Here is a 20,039-nt window from a genome sequence, read left to right on the forward strand (position 1 = left end):
ACGTTCTCAGAAGCATTTTGTTCAAATAACACAACACAACTTGGTTTAGAAAGTCACTCTAAATTTATTCAAGTAAGTAGCTTTTACATTTGGCTGCCAGGTGTGTGTCAGGATACCTTCTGGAAGCTTGTACTTGCAAGATCCACGTGGGTATTTCCTGTGGCTTTCTCCCCACCCTGTAGCTATTCTCTATCAGCCTGGACAGTACATTCAAATTCTCTTCTTTAGGTATTAACATGGAATTTAAGAGACCAAGATTAGAATTCTTCAGTGCCAAAAATGAAAGGGGGAAAAAATACATCTAAGTTTTATTTGATTCAAAGATAAAGATACATGTTTAAAATAAGTCAGAAAAAGCAAAAGTTGAGGTTCTCATAGAAACCAACTCCTCCTCGTTGCTCAGACATGGGGTTTATGCTCATTGGGTGCTGTCTCCATGGTGCCACGGTGTTACATAAAAGCTTGAGCCATGTTGATTTCTTGTCATCGGAAAGACCATCGTGGCCCTTGCTTTTGACTGACCTCCAGTGTTTTTTCTTTGTAATGTCCATATGAGGCTGTTGTGTTGATATGGATACTGATGAGAAACTCAAGGGGACAGTTGGGGGTCGGCACAGTGCTTTCCTATGCCCGCTTGTTTCATTGCTTTCTGAGTTGATGGCAATATTATTGCAGCTACTGCTTATAGCAAACCCAAAACAAATATGTGTATTGGGAAGCAGACAGCCTGCCATCTCCAACCTGCCCCCCCCCCCTTTCCAAACACCCCCAGAGACAGCCTGGCTAGATTGCTGACAGCCATGCTCTTGGGATGCCCCGGGGAGGGAAAGGCCTTGTTAACCAGTGAGAGTTCTTCCTCCCTTTAAAAATCATTGTTTTCAGATCCTGCTCTGCAATGGGAAGAATTCTGAAAGGTTATTCTGATGCTGGCCAAATTGTTATCTACTGCACGAGCTCCGTCTGAATTTTTTTTTTTTCCTTTTGGAAGTAGTTCTTTGGTGTCTAAACTTAATGACAAATAAAGCTTGGTGAAGCCAGTTCACCATGGACTGAGCACCAGAAATCCAATAGAAGGCCTCTAAGCCACCTGTTCCTTGTCTCCTCCTTGGAAGTGGGCAGTGGTTTAGCATTTAACACTCATTTGCCTTAAAAATCCTAGAAATGATATTCGATTTCCTTATGAACTCACCAACTGTTCTGCATAGGACATTGTTATAACAGGTTTGTGGCATCTATTTCTGTTAGGTTTAACCTGTTTGGCATTCATTTAGCAAAACAGTTATTGAGTATCTACTCTATTCCAGATGCTGGGTATACACAGAGAACTGGCATTTACCATACCTCAAATAATCGTTGAGTGGGGATCCACCATTAACAGGCTAACAACAGCTAGAGATGAGACCTCAGAAGTCAGCCCTGTCCTTGTGGTATCATACCCATGACTTGTATCAGAGAAATTTAAGGCACGTTTAAAGCCAAGCACTGTACAGTAGTCCCTCTTTATCCACAGAGGAATTGTTCCACAACCCCCAGTGGATGCTTGAAAAACGCTGGTGGAACCAAACTCTATATATACTATGTTTTTTTTCCTTTACATACATATCTATGGTAAACTTTAGTATGTAAATTAGGCACAGTAGGAGATTAACAACAGCAATAAAATAGAACAATTATAACAATATTCTATAATAAAAGTTATGTGCATACGGTCTCAGAATACCTTATCGTACTATACTCACACTTGTGATGATGCGAGATGATAAAATGCCTACACGGTAAGATGAATTAGGGTGAATGATGCAGGCACTGTGACGTAACGTTAGGCTGCTGGTGACCTGACAGTACCGCAGAAGTGGGGTCAGCTGCTTCTGGGCTGCATTGGACCACGGGTAACTGGAACCACAGCAAGTGGAACCAGGTGGTGGGGAGACTACTGTACCTCTTTTCTGCAGGTGCCTCTCCTTCACCCCCTTCCTTTCTTCAAAGGGAGTCGCAGTCCCATCGCCTTATGAAGACTGGGTCATACTGCTTCTCTTCCCAATTAACTTCAGTTTCTCGTCTTTCAACAAATGCATCAAACATTACCAAATCAGAACAGCCCAATAAAAGTCTACCTTAACAGTCGGAATTATGAACTAAAAACAGCTTCAGTCTCAGCTCTTACCCGGTTCTGAGTCCCTGACTACAATTACCTGAGGAGTTGGATCTCTTTAATTAGGATCCCTTCATTCTTCTTTTATCCCTTTATTCTGATCACTGAAAGAGCTTTAGCAGTGACATATTCCAAAATTGGCCCACAAGATGCTGCCTCCCCGGAGGTAATAACATAGCAGTTTAGAGAACAAGGGAGAGAAGAAAGAATTTGAGACAATACAAAATCCTTGCTTTATTTCTGACCCTTTCAATACAAATCGAGGCCTCCTATCATGTAGAACTAACTCTTAGGAACTGGTCTACGATTTGCCTTGCTTTGGGGCCATTTTGGGAAATGGAGGACCAGCTGGCCCTAATGGGATGGTTTGCAGTTCTCAGTTGTTAACTGATTCATGGACAGCATTTGCAGTTTGAGGTCTCCAAATTAATTCTGATTTAAACCTTATGAGAGAGAACTCAGAGAAGCTTCTGGTGCATGAGATGTGTTACATTTCTGAGAACTAACAATGTGGTGTGCTAATTTGGTTTTATACGTATATGCAGGTGATAACCACGTTCCTTAAAATTAGGCAGATGGCCTGTCTGCCTCAGCATTTTGTGCCATTGGTGTGAGAGTTCTGGATTTTGTTCTTGATGCTTAGGGAAGAAACAGCTGTCTAAACTTTGTTAACACCAAAGAATATTTGGTTTGGTTTGGTTTGGTTTGGTTTGGTTTGGTTTGGTTTTGAAATTGACTTGAACATAGTTAAGTGTTCCTTTTCTCAGGCTATATAAGGAGCCTTATTCTCTGTACATAGTGAGGTTTTTTAATTTGTGTTTTGGTTTTTGGTGGGGGCGGGGAAGGCTGGCAGGGCAAAGTATAGAAATGGAACTAATTGAATCCGGGGGTAAAAATCTCTACTGAGAGTCTGTGAATTATAAATTGGCTAGCTGCAGCAGCAGGAACTCAGGCAAAGGTATTGGAGTGCAGTCAGTGTGACAGGAAGCTTATTTTGGTGTTCTTTCTGTGCCTTGCCTTGTCCTTGACGTTTACTCCAGGGGACTGTGTATTTAAAAAGGGAGACGTGTCTACAGTTTCCATCTGGGAAACTTTTACAGCATTCTTACCTAGGGTCTTAAAGGTGAAGGATGAAGGTGTCCTGCTAGATGAGATAGTGTAGTCTTCTGTCCCTTTCCCACCTGTCTGTCACCTGGCTCTGTACTCAGCTCCACTTAAGCTGTCAGCCAGGCAGGTGGCACATACTAGCAGATAAAGCCAGTTTTTGTTCTGAAAGTCCCACCAGGACAACCATTTTATCAGGTTTGATCAACAAAAGAAAATGTGTTGGAATTTCAGGGAGGGGTGCCTGGGTGGCTCAGTCGGTTGAACATCCAACTTTGGCTCAGGTCATGATCTCAGAGTTCATGGGTTCGAGGCCCACATCATGCTCTATGCTGACAGCTCAGAGCCTGGAGCCTGCTTCAGATTCTGTGTCTCCCTTGCTCTCTGCCCCTCCCCTGCTTTCTCTCTCTCTCTCTCTCTCTCTCTCTCTCTCTCTCTCTCTCTCTCAAAAATAAACATTAAAAAAAATTTTAATTTCAGGGAGCAGCATTTAAAGCAGAGATATTTAGGGGGCGCCTGGGTGGCGCAGTCGGTTAAGCATCCGACTTCAGCCAGGTCACGATCTCACGGTCCGTGAGTTCGAGCCCCGTGTCAGGCTCTGGGCTGATGGCTCAGAGCCTGGAGCCTGTTTCCGATTCTGTGTCTCCCTCTCTCTCTGCCCTACCCCCCGTTCATGCTCTGTCTCTCTCTGTCCCAAAAATAAATAAACGTTGAAAAAAAAAATTTTAAAGCAGAGATATTTAAATTTGAATATTATTCAAGAAATCATTCCCAAAATATACAAAATAAAATAACAGTTCCCTGGGCTGGGCTGCTTTCTCATAAGTAGAAGGATGGGTTTAGTAGCCACATTTCAGTTTCAGGGTCAAATAACAGCATTTCCATTTCAATTGGGAAACTTATTTATAACCCACTAGTCATCCCCACGCTTGGTTTTTCTGATATTTTGTCCAGATTTCTCTTTCTCCTAATAATTACACCCCCCGTCCTCAAACTAAGCATTTTCCCTCCTTTCTCGTGTTTACACCTTTCAAATATTTGCAGATTGTTATCCTGTCACCCTCTTAGTCACCACTTAGCTGAACTGTACAGATTTAGCACCTTTTATCTTCCCTTTAAAGGCAGGCCTCCCCGCCCCTGAGTCATTTTCCACTGCTCCCTTGAAATGTGCTCCAGTTTTCTGTATTTCCATGTGGCCACAGAGCTTCCTCCGGCTGAACGTGGGGTTATCAGTGGGGATGTTTCCCTCCTTTGTTGTATCGGAAACTGAACATCTTTGCGGTGCCCCGTCCTCAAGTCTCGCAGGCATTGCCGGTCCGCGCTGACCTCCTCCTCTGTTTCAGCTGCGTCCCAAGTGTGCCAATCCAAAGACCAGCAGGGTAGATGCGTGTAGCTGTGCTTGCCTTTTTTCCTCGAAGTGTTATGTAACCTTGGGAAAGTGGGATGTATGCAGTCAGGGATTCCTTCGGCCCTTCTCCTGGTATTTGTATAATGTCTACATTAACCCTGCCAGTTCATTAGCCATTTCCTTTTCTGTGTATTTACTTTTTTTTCAGGAGTGTTTTCACTAATATTCATTTAGTCAACATTTGCTGAGGATCTCCAGTGCCACTGTGTGCTATAGCTGGTGTATTGGATGCAGGAAAGAATAAAATCTGAATGACAACAGTACCCAGTCTAAGAAGCGATTTAGTTTTAGTTTTATTCAGGTTGCCAATACCAGGTTCTCACGTAGGCTTGCTCATGGTTGCAGTAAAGGGAGAGCAGATTTCTGGGAATATCTGTGAAAATCTAACGGGATGTAAGCTAAGGCCCAGGATCCTGTCAGATCCTGGAATCTGGAAGGTGACTGTGGGTGTGAGGTTGCCCCAGGCACTCAACAGTAGCTCTCCAGTGGTAGTGCTCCAGTGTCCCCTCTGCATAGATCGCCTCCTTCCTCTGGCTCCTGATGGGCCTGTGTTGTGCACACTGCTGGATTCAAATTCCAGAAAGAAAATCTTATTGGCTCACCTATAGCTCCCATTTCTATTTGGACAGAGCCTTTTCTCCTCTGCCAACCTGACTGTAGATTGGCCACCCCTGAATCGTGTACAGCAGCAACTCTTTTCTCCCCCCAGCCCCCTGTCAGTCCCCCACTCTCAGCTCTGACCTCCATCCCCAATTTGCAGTGAGGGGAGGGGACAGACGCCCGGAACAAGGGCTAGGAAACGTAGTTGCCTGATGCCTTAGCAAGGGACTTGACGTGGTGAGCCCCGCGATTGGCTTGTCCAGCACATTCTACCAACAGTCTCCCAGACACATATGTGTCTGCCTAGCACAGTCCAGTTACCACACGTTGTTTCTTAACAGTATGTAGCCTGGTAGGTTTAATAGGAAATTCAGTCACCAGTAACATACCTTGCACGATGATAGACAAATACAATGTTTTCATGCTGGTAATCAAGCGTGATTGGCCCAAAGTCTGTCTTTTTCATCATTGAGCCCTCCGCTTCCAGCACAGTGCCTAGCCCAGCGCAGGCACTGATACGTATTTGTGAAATGGAAGGAGGGACCATCTGCTGAGTGAACTGTGGCGTTTTTAAGTATCGTAAATAGGCGGACGGGAAAGAGTATGTCTTCGTGCCTCTGGAGCCCTCCCTCAGTAACGTCCGGTGCAGCAGTGAGCACACTGGATGGGAAGTGAGCACCGTTGACTAATCCTTCCAATTGGTTATTGTTTCCTCTAGAGTTTTGTTTCCTTTAGCTAATCCCTGGTCTCTTGTTTGCTGGACAAAGTGCCATTGGGAAGCTGTCACTTCTAGCCAAGGCAGATTGCCACACACTTCCCTTTAGCTCCCAATAAAGGTAAAAGCAAACACACTTTGAGCCCAGAGGCTTAATTGTCATAAAACTCACCTACAATGTTAAATATTCAGAGCGATACATGACTCTCATAGCCATCAATAGAATCTCTTGTATAGCCATTATTGTATCACTAACAAGAATTTGTACTTCTTGTTCCAAAGCTGACTGACCAAAGTGTTTGTGTTAATTGACCTAGTTAGTCAATGTCTCTGAATGTATAATTTCTTTTTAATAGAATGCTCTATAGCCCGGCATTTTACATTTGAAAGGGGGCATCCTGAACTCCAGAAGTCAAGTCTCCGGTGAGGAATCTCAGAAGGGCTCAGTCAAAATTGCGGGATTTCATCGCCAGGGGAGACCTCAGAGCTCCTTTATGTCATAGAGACCATGAGGCCCCAAAAGGTTTCATACTTCGTCACTGGCAGAGCAGAAACCAGAACCATGGTATGCTCATAGCTAGTGATGCATTTTATCTTCCTAAACCATACAAAATCAGGCACATCCTCTTTTTTATTTTAAATAGTCTTGGGCAACCATCATATCCCAGAAAGCTTAAAAAAAGATATGAAAAATAATGGGTTTTTAGCTATAGTCAGATAGGTCTGTGGGGCTTAAAAGAGGTCAAGAAGCCATATGGATAAGAAGGGTGTGTGTCTTATCTGTCCTTCACGGACATCAGCCAAAAAGCCCCACAGGGTACAGTATCTTTTCATTCTGGCACACCCCATTGTCGGCAAAGAAAATGTTTTAAGAATGTTTGGGAATTTTTTCATATCTTAGTGTTTTTTTTTTTAAACCAAATATTTTTGTTTTTTGAATGACTTGTGTCAGGAGTCAGTTTGGCAGTTAACCTGTACCTGCGGCATTTGAAGCACAGCAAAGTTTATATGTTCTTATCAGCAGGCAGGCAGCGCTGCACCCAGTGCATTGTCAGAAAAAGCAGCTATTAGCAGTACTATGCACAATCCAGAATTATGCGCGCTTTCTCACCTGGCTGGGGAGAGGTTCTGGAACTCCAGTGATACCTCATTTCATACGTACAGTCTTGGGAGCTCTCCATTGCTGCGTGGCTCAGTGGCTGCAGCCCGGGGTTTGCCTTCCGAGAACCCGACTTTCCTTCCCTTGATCTGTTTTCTTTAATTCTTTTTCCTTCTTTTCTTTCTTTCCCTTTTCCTTCCTTTTTCTCTCTTCTTCTCCCCCCCCCCTCCCTTCCTTCCCTCCCTCCCCACCGTATTGGTAACAAGGAACACCAGGTACACCAGCCCCGTCATGCAATCTTTGTTTGAATAAAGGTGCAGCATGGACGGGGTTTTACTTATTGGCCAGGCTCTTAGGAAAAGAGGGCCAGGCAGAGCGCTTCCTGCTGGCAGCGTGTCTTTACCTGGTATTCAGCAGCAACAGCTGTCTTTCTGGGTTTAGAATAACACTTGTTTGGTTTCCTCTCTGTTGGTGGATAGCACATTTTTTGCCCTATTCCTTTTTCCCTTAGGACACAAAAGCAAGTCCAGAAACTGATAAATAAACATTCAGCATAGCCTTTGAACTCTTGCTGAGGGCCCTGACCCACTAGAGGCTTAATTCAGTGTCATAACTATCATTTTTTCTCTTTAATGAAACAGAACAGAAAGACCATTGTTTTGTGGAAACTTTGTTATATACAAGTGTATATACCCATATGTAAATGTATATATGGGCCCTAATAAAATTAAAAGCCAGAAAACACTCAGCTGCACAGTTCTTTACAAAAGAGGTAGATTCTGCCTCTCCCTTCTCAGTCCCTGTTGTGACATCCTTCCTAGCCACCCCCTCCATCCCCCCAAATCTAGCAATTCCCCTGCCCCTGAGTGTGGAAGCCGCCTACTATGGCAGCCCCGGTGCCAAGCACCCCTCTGCCTTACGTCCAGACACCAGCTGTGCCTGGACTTCCTGACCCTGCTCACCTGCTCAACAAGAAATGGAGGACATCAGGGGCACCTGGGTGGCTCGGTCGGTTGAGCATCCGACTTCGGCTCGGGTCATGATCTCGCAGTTTGTGAGTTCGAGCCCCACATCGGGCTCTGTGCTGACAGCTCAGAGCCTGGAGCCTGCTTCGGATTCTGTGTCTCCCTCTCTCTGCCCCTTCCCTGTTCATTCTCTGTCTCTCAAAAGTGAATAAACGTTAAATTTAACATTAAAAAAAAAAAAAAAAGAAAGAAATGGAGGACCCCAGGCCCCAGACTCCTGCCTAGTCTCCATGACAGGTTGTAATGCTCTCTAGTTACAGTGGTAGTGAACTCCAAAACTGGGCTTTGTCTCAATAGTTTAGCATCTGCCACTTCGGGGTTCATATAACCACTTAGTAGCTTTCAGGCCGTAGTGATTTCAGGCCTTAGGTCTATTCACAGATAGCAGGTACTCAGTAAAATATTCATTTAACACCTCTCTTTTCCTCTTAGCTCTCATACCTAGGTTCCCACTTCCATTGGATATGTTTTTAAGATACAATGTCTCCCTGTCCGTCCTGAGCTGAGATGTGACCGAGCTGAGACGGGTTTTGACTGAGAAGGGGTTACTTCAGAGGAGACCAGTCAGAGAGAAGTGGGAGAACGCCCAGAAGAAAAGGAAATCAATGATAAAAGCAGAGATAATACTCTTGTTCTCAGGCAACTTTTCTGTTCCCTCCTTTCTTTTACCTACCTGCCCGATGGGAATTAATGTGCATTGACGTGTTTACTTTTTCCCCACCTAACAAGGTGTAGGGAGACCACCTACTTCTGCTTCTTCCTCTTGAAAAACTGGATGGAGCCAGGCTGCTGACAGCTGGGGGAACAGATGAGAAAGGCCCTTCTTTCCCTCTGAATCTGCTTGGAGTGGCTGAGTTTTGGTCACCACAGGCCCAAGGGTCTCTCTCTCCTGAAAGACATTTTGACTCCATTTCTGCTCGACTTGAAGGCTTGTTAAGCCTTCTGGATTTAATGGATTTAATCGGGATTAAATTAATCTTGTTTTCTGGATTTAATCACTTGGTGGCCTCCCAGAATTCAGAGAGGACTACTGGGATCTCTAGATTTCTTGAGATTTCTGAATACCAAGGTCATGACATCAGAGTAGAGTAGGTACATCTGCTCAAACAGTGAGACCAGGAAATCTTCTGTGCCTTTTTCGTGCAGTCTTTCCCCCAATTCCTGCCACCCAGTAAGTGTCCCAGCCTCCTCCCGGTTCCGGTCCCCAGTTCATAACCACCCCACCAATAGCACCCAGCTCAGCCCCACCCAAATGGCTGCTAAGGGTCAGAAGCATACTGGAAACATATTTTAGCATTATTCCTGTTCTGCAGCAAAGCCTTATCTATGGGTCTGTGGCCAGAAAGTTCAATAGAATTGTTTATTTCTCTCTCTGACAATTCTGTTCTTGCTTAATTTGCAGATAGAAAATGAAAAGTGGTTTTGGCTGTTGATGCTGTAGAAACCACGGGCTGACTTTCATTCAGTTTTACTCTAGCCCCATCTCTCCCTTCTGGGTTACGTCTCAGGCTCTTTGGCTCTGAGTTTATTGGTCTCTTTTACCAAAAATCAGTTCCACTTCTCCCACACAGCCTGGCACTGAAGTGCCCAGAACGAGGCAGCCCTAGAGATCTCACCCATGGGATGCTCGGGTAGGGCCTTCAGCTGTCCCATCCTTGCACAGCTGGGCGAGTGGCCTGGCCACCAGCCCAAGCCGTTGTCCTGCTGCAGTTGCTATCCTTCTGCTGCTCTCCCTCTCTGGTGTTTCCTTTGATGTGATGTATTCCTTTTGTGAGGCCTCAAGGCTTGGAGGGAAAGCTCTGTTCTTGAGCTTCTGAAAACCCGAGGTATAAACTATTCCCTTTCCTCTGAGCTTCATGACCTTGAATCTGTACTGTGGCCAGAAACATGAGCCGCCACCTGGCTTCGTCCATAAGAGACGCATGTTCTGTCCCAGCAGTGGGGGCCCCTTTGCCCAAAGGCTTCCTGGCAAGTGTGTGCAGTTGCCTAGACACCTTGCTTCTTTGCCTCCTGTGCCAAATCTCTTGTACCGGCACCCAAGGCCATTTGGAAAATGCCTTGGGAGGTAACGCCTCCCAATTCTGCCTTATTGCAGCAGGAGAGACCAGCAGTGATTCAGAGACCTGGGCATAGATGCATCCTCCCTCATATTTTGATCATTTCCTTTTATTGTGTCTCTAGCCTGCTTCAACGTTTTGTCTCACAATTACAGTTGCAGTACGAATTTTTTGGAAATACGGTGTAAGTAACTCAGATATCTAAATGTGACGTATCTCATGGTCTATCACTGATGACCACTGTCAGTGATCTAACGCTGATGATCACTGTTGCAAAATGAATGACTGAATCAAAGAGAGAAAGAAAAGGCAATCTGAGTTGGTTAGTGAGCACCTGTGTGGTATAAAAGACCATCTTTGGATATAAAGAAGTGTGAAGAATGGGATCCTCAGGGATCTTATAGGCTAGGTATGGAGTGAAAGACAGCTGAGGTTATGAGCGTGGTGACTGCTGTAAATAGTAATAATAATAATAAAATGGTAAAACCATAAGAGCTAAAATGTATTCTACTTCTCCATAGGCCAGGCATTGTGCCACTACATGTTTTTACATACATAATCTCTCCTAGTTCACACAACAACCATGTGAGGCAGATACATTATTCTACCAGTTTTACAAATAGAACAACTGAGGCTTTGAGTGGTTCAGCAGCTTGGCTAAGGTCACAAAGCGAATACTTGATAGAATTAGGATGTGAATCCAGGTCTGTCTGGTTCCAGACACCTAATACTTCATCAGTATTCTGTTTTTTCTGTTACTCATTCTGAATGAAAAACTGATGGTGCTATTGTCCAGAATATAGCCAGAGGACAGCAGGGGAAGCTTATGAAGAGAAAAATGACACCGCGTTAACACTTGTGAATTTGACGTGAAAGCCAGATAGTAAAGAGAAAATGTCTAGGAGTCCACTGGAATGACTCTCAGAAGGCAGAGTAGCTGGGGATAGCAGTACGATTTAGGTGAGAGAGCCATTTAGATAAGCGATGGTGAAGCCGGTGAGACCTTGGGACTGTAAGGGGGTGCATCCCACATCCGGGTGTGCCTGTGCTCCCCACACGTCTTGTTTGGAACTCCCCAGGTCTCTTGCTGATTCTCAGATGCTATGACCGGGAGCTCACCTCCCCTGCCCCCCTCTAATCACCGCTGCCCTGGTGATGGTTGGGTTTTCCCTCTACAGCAACTTATCTCTGATGTGATGGCATTCTGATCTAAGTCCTGCCCTGTTGAAAGTGTCAGGGCGGTGTCCCATCCTTGCTGGACACTAGGCCGACCAGGCCCCTTTTCATCACAGATTCTCCTTTTCTCCTGACACAGGCATCGAATGCCCCAGAGGAGCCCGAAACCTCCCAGGCTTGGTGCAAGAGGGAGAGCCTTTCAGTGAGGAAGCCACACTTTTCACCAAGGAGCTGGTGCTGCAGCGAGAGGTGGGACATCTTACGGTTGCTTCTTGTGTGAAGAGGGGTGAGAAAACGGGGCTCCCTTGGTCTCGTGCTTTCCTGCCACGTCAGAGAGGAGTCTGACATTTTTCTGGTGCTTGGCCTTCCTCATCCACCATCCATTCTGTGTCTGCCCACATCCTGCTTCCTTGAGCCCTGCGTCATTGGCCAGCCACCCCCAGACAGCCCCCTGCCACCGGTGTCCTGGGATTGTGTGCTGAACACCAAGCCGGCCTAGGCAGCATCCTGAGGCAGAGGGCTTACGGCTCTGTAGCCCTGCTCCTTGGCGAATCAGCCCGCGCTGCCTGCCTCCAGCTGGATTTAGAAGCTTGACTAACCCTGTCAGGGGCCAATTTTCTTTGAACATTTATTTGTATCTTTGAGTAATTGCATTTTACGTAGCGGGTTTTCTGACTTAATTTAATTGTATTTCTGTTTCTGCCCGTTGGCCTGGCTCTTGCAGGCGGGAGTTAGGCTTCTCAGCTGCTGCGGTGTCCATCTACCTGCTAATTTTCATCAAGTCATAGTCAACTGATACATCTTCTTTCCAGGAGTATTGCAGTCATTCATCCTGCTAGGTGGGCACAAGAAAGGAACAGTGGGGGAGTGTGCTGGGCTCAGGCTGAGGATTTCAGATCTGCCTTTGTCCTCATTTCTTTTACAATCAAACCCATAGGGTCCCGTTAGCTTTCATGCAATATCATGATATGCAAGAGCTAAAAGATTATGGGGTCCTAGAGGTTAGCTCGCTCGTGGGGCTTTGTAGAGCCTTGAGATCAGACGTGTGGGCTTGGGGATGTTTCTCATTTTGATTTGAATCGCCAGTGAGTATATTGGGTACTAGAGGCACAAGAGAGCAGGCTAGCCCAGGATGCTGTGTGGGACTGCCCGGACCTGTAGAAAACCACCTCTTTGACGTCTGGCTGAACGACACGATTTGCTTTTGGTTGCCACCTCTTGGAGATTTTTTTTAGCACTTACCTTTCCATTTTGTGAAAGAAAATGGGGTGGCGAAAGGAATCCTGAATTCTTAGTTCAAGATAGATGGGTTCCATTTCCCAAAATGAACTGCAACAACCTGGGCATTGCATAGGCTGTGCTGGCCGCATGTATAGTGGGGCGGGGGCAGGAGTGCTGGACCCCTTCATGCCTCCTCAGTCTCACGCTGACCCCTGTTTATTTGTGCTGAGATGCATTCATGTTTGTGAAGAAGAAATCCTCATGCAGAGTGCCTTCCCCCTTCCCCTCTATTTTGTAACTGCCCAGTGTAGTTTGAATTCTTGTTGGTTCAAGATAAGCCCCTGCAGGAAAAGTATTTTAAAAATCCAAATAGTCCAGTTGTCTATCAGAAGCTGTTGCAATTTGGAGCACAGTAATTAGGTAGACGGGGCAAATATTTTGGAATTTCCTCTGTGTGGACCTTTGGGGAATGACCTACAGAGCAGCTCTGTGACGGGAAAAACAGGTCCACCCAAGGTCTGCGACTTAAAGTCATCGCAGAAGTAGCCTCGACAGACATCTGGTGGTCGTGCTTTGGACGGAGTGAGGAAAGGCCCTCGTGGGGTTCTCTGAGACTTTTCGTTAGTAACGTCCTCGTCACTTCCTAGCTGCGCCACATTTCTGTGTCGCCCTCCCCATTGGTCACCGTTGTCCTCCCCTGTTGTTTCACGGCTCCTGAAGTCTCTTTCCCTTTCTTTTTCAACTCTCATTTCCCCAGCCACTTTTCTTCTGATCCCATTTTCTGGCCCGCTGGTGCCATCCAAAGAGCACAAGGGGTCAGGGAGAATACTGGCCACTAAGTGGAGTGAGTGGGCCGAAAGCTCTTTTTTTACTCTCTTAGTATCGTGACCTTACCTTTGTCTGTACATTTGCTGGTATTTGATTGTTGAAAAAAGATAAATTTTCCCCCATCTTCTTTGATGCCCCTGGCGTGTGAGTTTGCAGATCTTGGTCTAATCCAGATTTGCTATGTGGCTTTCTTGGTTGTAGCACCCCAATTTTGCAGAGCCCTAAGTCGGGAGTCTCTTGATAAAGAAACTTTCTGCCTTTTCTTAGCTGCTTATATGATTGCCCGGCCTGACTGTTTTGAAAGGTCTTTCCAGAGGGAAGAGGAGTATGGCTTAAACTCAGGACAGCTTGAAGTTTTAACTAAAGGAACCGGTTTTAACCTGTTCCCCTGGGCATTTCCCTTCATATCATACATGTAAACTGTTTTCTTGACAGTGTAGGAGTGAAGAGTGGTTTTTGTTTTGTTCTAAGTCGCTTTTACCTGTATTTTTATTCCATACGTTGTCCTGGGCACATGTCTCTTTGCCTCTTCCTTCCACCCCTCTTGGATCTAGGAAAGCCTGATGGATTGGCGTTCCTGGATGCGGAGATCCCTCCCGCCCTGAGGAGGAAGCACCGTGCCGCTGTACGGATGCCTGAGTGTGCGTTCACAGCCTCTCACCTCACGTAGCTCTTACCTTCAGGGCAGCCTCCACAGCACCCCATTCCACTCCAGGTGCTCTTCGGGGGCCGAGCCGCTGTTGTGATGGCCGCGGTTGGACAGGCTTTTGGTACCTTGTGCCAATCCCCTTGGTAATCAGACTTGGTCAGGCAATCGGGTATTGGCGATGATGTGATCGTCCTTGACCCTGCCCCATCCCTCCCCTTTATGTTTTTCTTTTTCTTATCTTAGTTTTGACCGGGATCTCTCTACCCTCTGCCTCGTTTTCCCAGTTACTATAAACTGGCAGAATCCAATAGGAAGGGAGAAACACACAGATTTCATGATTTCACAGCACATCCCAGGCCCCCACAACGGCATGTCCGTCAAGTTAGACTCACATGCATAAACCTGTAAACTGACTGGAGAAGGACGTGTAGTGGGGGAGAGACTATAACGGGCACGCCCCTAGGTCAGCCCACCTGCCAGGGAGCAGACAGAAAGCTGAGGTGCAGGTGCCTGACTCCCTGCTTATGAAATACATTGTCTTGGCTTTGGGTGGCCAGAGCACAAAGTGCTACGTGCCTCTCCGTTTGGGGGGAAGAGAGAGTTGTAGTCTTTCTGTCCCATAGCCTCATGTGGAGCTTGCCAGAGTCTCACACGAGTCTCATCTCTACATTTCAGATGGCCCCCATTATCTGGACACCCGATAGCTGTGCTTACCTTTAGTGTGTTTTACGGTGACACCAGTTAGCACAGAGCTACTGACATTCCTGGCCACCACTCAGCTCCATCTTCCTATCTTTCCGGTCACCTTTCACTGTATTTCTTCTTTTTTTTCCCCCATTTTTCTACGTGCTCCTTCTCCTTAGCCATTGGTTCCCATTGTCTTTTATTCCTTCCCCTGAGCTAGGAGTCTGGAAGGACTGTTCCAGGTCAGTGGTCTGGGTGTTCTGACATTCTTGCTCCCGGGCAAGAAGAAGAGCAGTTTCTACCAGCATGTTACTGGACTTTTTGTGGCCAAAGCAGCCAAGGAACTCTGAAGCACGTCACACTTAGAGGAAATCCAGGTAGCTCAACAGTTCTTCCTCAGCCTGACTCAGTATATAGCAGGGGTGGGCAAAGTCGGCCCACTGCCAGTTTTCATGAATAAAGTTTTACTGAAACATTGCCACACTGTGGCTCCTCTCATACTCTAACAGCAGAGTTGAGTAGTTACGACAGAGGCCACGTGGCTCACAAAATCTTAAATATTTACTTATCTGTCTTTTTAGCACAAGAAGTGTGCTGACCCTTGCTGTACAGAGTATGCTGAGTTGGTTGGTTTTTTAGCTTGTTGTTGCCTGAAAATGACAATTTACTCTCAACATCCCCTGCCTTTGAGGCTGGGCTACTTCTGGGCCACCCAACGTGAGGTCATCGTGTCCCTTGCTGTAGTTGTGACTGTGGTCTATATGAGGGCTGTGTCCCACTGCATGGCATGAGCTGGTGATACCCTTTGTGGCCCCCGCCCATACAGCTGCCTCTTTCAGGCAATTCCCTGCCACCCTGCCAAGGACAGGAAGATCTGGCGAATTGTGCCCATCGCTAGCATCTTCCCAGAAGTAGTGGTGAGAGAGAGCGTTAGGGAATGGGTAGATAACTGGCTTCAATTTCCTGTTTCTGCACTCCAAGTATCATGTGGTTCTTTCCTGCCTTGGTATTCCTGTCTAAAACACTGATCTCACAATCCAAAGCCTTCGTCTTCCCTTTGAGACCCTTCCTGTGAATAAATAGTCATCTGGGATCTCTTCACACCTCGCCAGAAGGCCAGCTAGCCAGCATTCACTCACTGACCAGCCGCTGCCTGTACAGTAACGTGGTGGCTGTCAGGAAAACCTGCGCTCTTAGAGAAGGGGCTCTGAGGTATTAAAAGAGATCAGTGCCACAAGTTAACCCTCTTCACGGTTCCAGGCTGTAAGAGGTACATTTCCCTGGGGCAGGATGTGGGATGTATAGAGGTTTGGTGATCATTTCCAAGACCTTTCTCAGTGACCCCTTTGTCCTCCTGAGATCTCAGAAATTACCCTTTGCTGCTGCCTGGAAAATGTCCTCATGCTGGACAGCCTGAGCCGAAAACTGGCTGATTCCCTGACCTATTTCCCTTCTTCCTGCTGGCATCGAAAGGGAGGATGCCCCCCTGGGGAGCTCCTGCTGCAGCTTGCAGTGGCCAGGGCGTAGTCCTAGATCCCCTCTCTCCCACTACCCCCCCTGCTTTTTTGTAAACAAAGATGCACAAAAGCCTCACAAGCAACTGGTGCTGTCCGAAGAACATGTATTTACATTTCAGAGGAATGTGGACTTGGCAGTGAATATTGGTGCGTATTTATGGAGAGATGTGCGTCTGGGAGAGAAAACTTAGAATAAAAGGAAAATGATTTCTTGTTTTTTTGTTTTTAGTGCCAAATGTGCTGCATCTTGTCTGAGAAAGATAATAATTGGTCTAAGCAGTTTCCCGTTGATTGAAACTGTTTCTGCACATTTCCCTCACAGTGCTGTGGTATATGCTCGCACCCTTCCTGTTCCCGTCTGTCAGTGCGGGTCCCTTCCTGGCCAGGAGACACACGGGAGGGGGAACAGTAGCAAAGTTAGATCTCTGGATCAAAGCACTAAGGATAGTTCAAGCCACGGGGAAACCCAGAAGGGCGAAGGACACCTGGTGCAGGTAAGGCCAGTGAAACACTGCTCACAGACTCTCCCTGGGTCCCGTAACTCTCACTGAGCCACGACTAGTCACCTGCTGGGAAGGTGAGCCAGCTGTCTACCAACGTTTCACTTACTTGCAAAGGACACCCTATTCTAGATGATGTCCGCCACTGCCCAGGGAAGAAGGAATGCAGTAAGGTCACCTTTCTAAACTGCTCTCTTCCCTGTGAGGTGTTAAAGGCTGTTGGAAGCTAAGGCTTTACTTTTCCCTCCCCACACACTCTTAATGGTTCATCACCCACCAGTGTTCTTTCAGTTTGTTTTCCGTTTAAGGCTATTTTCTCTGAAGAGGGCTCAGGTAACGACCTCCTGTCTTAATAATGATCAGGTTTTCCATTTATATAGTATTTTCTAGTGTAAAAGTGCTTACACATGCAATGTTTCATTTTAATCTCAAAGCAAACCTACATGAGAAATATTATCTCAGTTTCCCAGTTCAGGAAACTGACATGCACAGTGATCTGCCTCTATTCACAGAGCTTGTTGTAGAGCAGATACCAACACCCAAATGTCTGCATTCCAAATCGGGTGCTTTTTCTTCCCCAGATTTTGCCAATTTTTCTATTAGAATGTGGTCATTCTTTTAGCAGTATTCTATCATTTCTCAACCCTCAAATATCTGAAGCTAATTAATTTATGAAGGACTTCCCTAAAGGTCCAGCAGTTAAACTAAGAGTTCATCTTCAGTAAAGAACCACTGAGTCTGATTCTGGATGCTCACAAGACTCCAGAGGGATCTGAGGGATTTGCTGTGGCCACACCTTCGCAAAATATTTATTCTCTTCTTGTCACAGTTTTTACAGCTTTTGGTTGCCTGATCCTGCTTCATCTGTTGTTTGACTTCTGCGGGCCATCCTTTTTTAAATAATGATTCCTCTCTGGTGTATCTTGCTCCATTTCTGCTGGATTATATATAATCCATATTCCTATTTCTAATCTCTCTTAAAACACAGATCTAAGTAAGTTCCTCACTTATAAATCTATGCTTCCCACTGCCTCTGGGATCAAGTCTCATTTCCTTAGTTGACATATAGCCTTGATTACCTCCCCAGCTCCATGTCTCACCACTACTCGTTTCACTGACCTTCCTGTACTCACAGTTCCCGGTATACACCTTCCCGTTTCATCTCTCCCATTCTTTCGATAGACCCAAGCTCCCCACCCTGCAGATCAACCATCCTCCTTCTTTGATTTCTTGTTCGTGCCTACCTGTCCTTCAAGATAAACCTTCTCTGGGAAGCTTTGCCTTGGTCTCCCAGACTGGCTGAGATGCCCTTCCTTTGGTCCCCACAGCATCCTGTGCACACATCTGTCCTGCACTGACCGATGTTGTTGAAAGGATCTGCCCGTGTGTCAAGTCTCCACACTAGATTCTAAGCTTCTCAAGGACAGGATCCATGCTTTTGTCTTTGTGTTCTTTGTACTTTGCCTGGCGTACAAGAGATACTTAATAGATTCATTAAGTCAACTATTATATATGTTGTCCTTTATAGTTCTTTGGGAGAACTCTTTAAGGTCACCATTTGTGGGTCAGGGAGGAAGCCTTGAGTATTAAGGCTGGACACATAGCTGCTAATTCAGGAGCTTCTCATTGAAAAAGTGCATTGCCAAGCCTGACTCTGCTTATGAGGGGACCCTGACATTCCTTGGTCTCCCTGGCAGTCCCACCAGGATACTTAAAGGTAATGAGATAATGATGTGTGAGTGTTTTGAAAAACGTCCAGTGTTCAAATTGAAGTCATTAGTGCCCCCGTATCATTCTCCCAGGAGGCTGCTCGTCTCTTCCCCTCCCTGTATATCTCCCATCCTTTGCTTTTGTGGATCAAACTATTAAGTGAGATGATGGGTTTATTTTGAAGTTCCAGTCAACAAATTCCTGTTCAGTGATATGCTGTAAGCACCATGTGAATACCAGGCTGTTACCTGCCCACTTACAGCCTCTTCATTTCTGGGCTCGTGGCCCTTGCCAGGTATTTCTAAAAGCCCTAGAAGGAAAGCCCTCGATTCCCATTCCAGCCCCTAAATGAAAATGGCATCACAATGAGAAGAGATGAGGGAAAAATGAAGAATGGGGGATCCTGTCACATTGCCCTGTTTTTCCCTTCCCTGGCTGCTAGGTCTCCCCTATCAGCTTTTCTACCCGTCGGGTAGCCGGTCACCGGTAGCCTTCCGAAGCTAGCTCAGCAGCATGTGCTGATAGGTGCCAGCAGTGTGCTGGCTCCGGTGGGATTCCTCTCTGCAGAGCTGCTGGCTCAGCTGGGCTGTTGTCTGTTTCCCTATTCTTCTGCTTAGAACTTTCATAGCCAGTCAAGCATAGAATTGCATCCATTCTTCTGAAATAGCTGCTGGGCCTAATTTTTCATTGGCTTGGCCAAGATCCTATTACCTGTAATTATGTCATACAGGCTGACTGGCAAAGTTTGCAGGCCTCACTGCCCTCCCGAGACCAGTGTTCACATCCCAGCCTGGCTGTTGGGAGTGGGGAGAGAACAAAATGGAGTCAGATTTAGGGCCACAAGAGATCTGGCCTCCTTGGGACGTGTAGGAACATCTCAAGGATAGAATTCCATCTCAGGGAAGAAAATCCTTTTCAGTGGAGGGATTCTTCCTTTCCCCGGGGAATTGGTCCTTACTAACTACTATACTCTTCCTTAAGAGATTTTGATGTTTCCTCTGCCCGTTCAATTTGTTCTTACCAGTAAAAGGAAATAGGAAGTATAGCCCTTAGACCTGACAGACTCTGTTTCCCCCAGAAGCAAGTACCTTGTCATTGCCAAGGCACCTTTACTTTACTTCTAACCCCCATCACTCTGAGAGTAAAGATTTTGTAAAAGGCTCAAACATGACTTCCTCTTACATCTTTCCACTAGAATGGTCCCCAGTACTTACTTTGAACTTCATCTAAATTGAACCTGGAAGTGAGTATAGTGGGCACTGATTGCCACTGGAGAGTATATTTATTGGTTCGCTACAAGATTATCATTACAAACACAAGGTCATGAAAATCCTTCAAACCGAGCTTCGCTGAGCTCCTGCCACCTATGGTATTCAATACTATCTGCCTATCTGACATAAAATTCTTTATGAGCCATCCCTGTGGATGACAGCTATTGCCAGGCACATCCTGGTCTACCTTCTGTATAGCTATGTAGAGCCTGTGACCCAGAACAAATGGAAAAATTCTGTCAGGAGGGAAGAGATTTCTGGACTCCTCATAGGTGGATTATGCTAGGAGAGCTGGGTGCCATTTATTTTAATTTGGATGTATC

The 20,039-nt window shown here is 46.0% G+C and overlaps 1 protein-coding gene across 1 annotated transcript in view; it reads left to right on the top strand.

Annotated features, from left to right (window-relative positions):
* The window catches only part of SND1 (staphylococcal nuclease and tudor domain containing 1), a 421,931-nt gene that overhangs the window by 314,460 nt on the left and 87,432 nt on the right, over positions 1 to 20,039 (top strand). Inside the window, exon 16 of the mRNA XM_043589426.1 lies at positions 11,476 to 11,585. Coding sequence (XP_043445361.1) covers positions 11,476 to 11,585 — 110 coding nt within the window. The remainder of the gene's footprint in view (positions 1 to 11,475; positions 11,586 to 20,039) is intronic.

Source organism: Prionailurus bengalensis, chromosome A2 (assembly GCF_016509475.1).
Source record: "Prionailurus bengalensis isolate Pbe53 chromosome A2, Fcat_Pben_1.1_paternal_pri, whole genome shotgun sequence".
Classification (NCBI taxonomy): domain Eukaryota; kingdom Metazoa; phylum Chordata; class Mammalia; order Carnivora; family Felidae; genus Prionailurus; species Prionailurus bengalensis.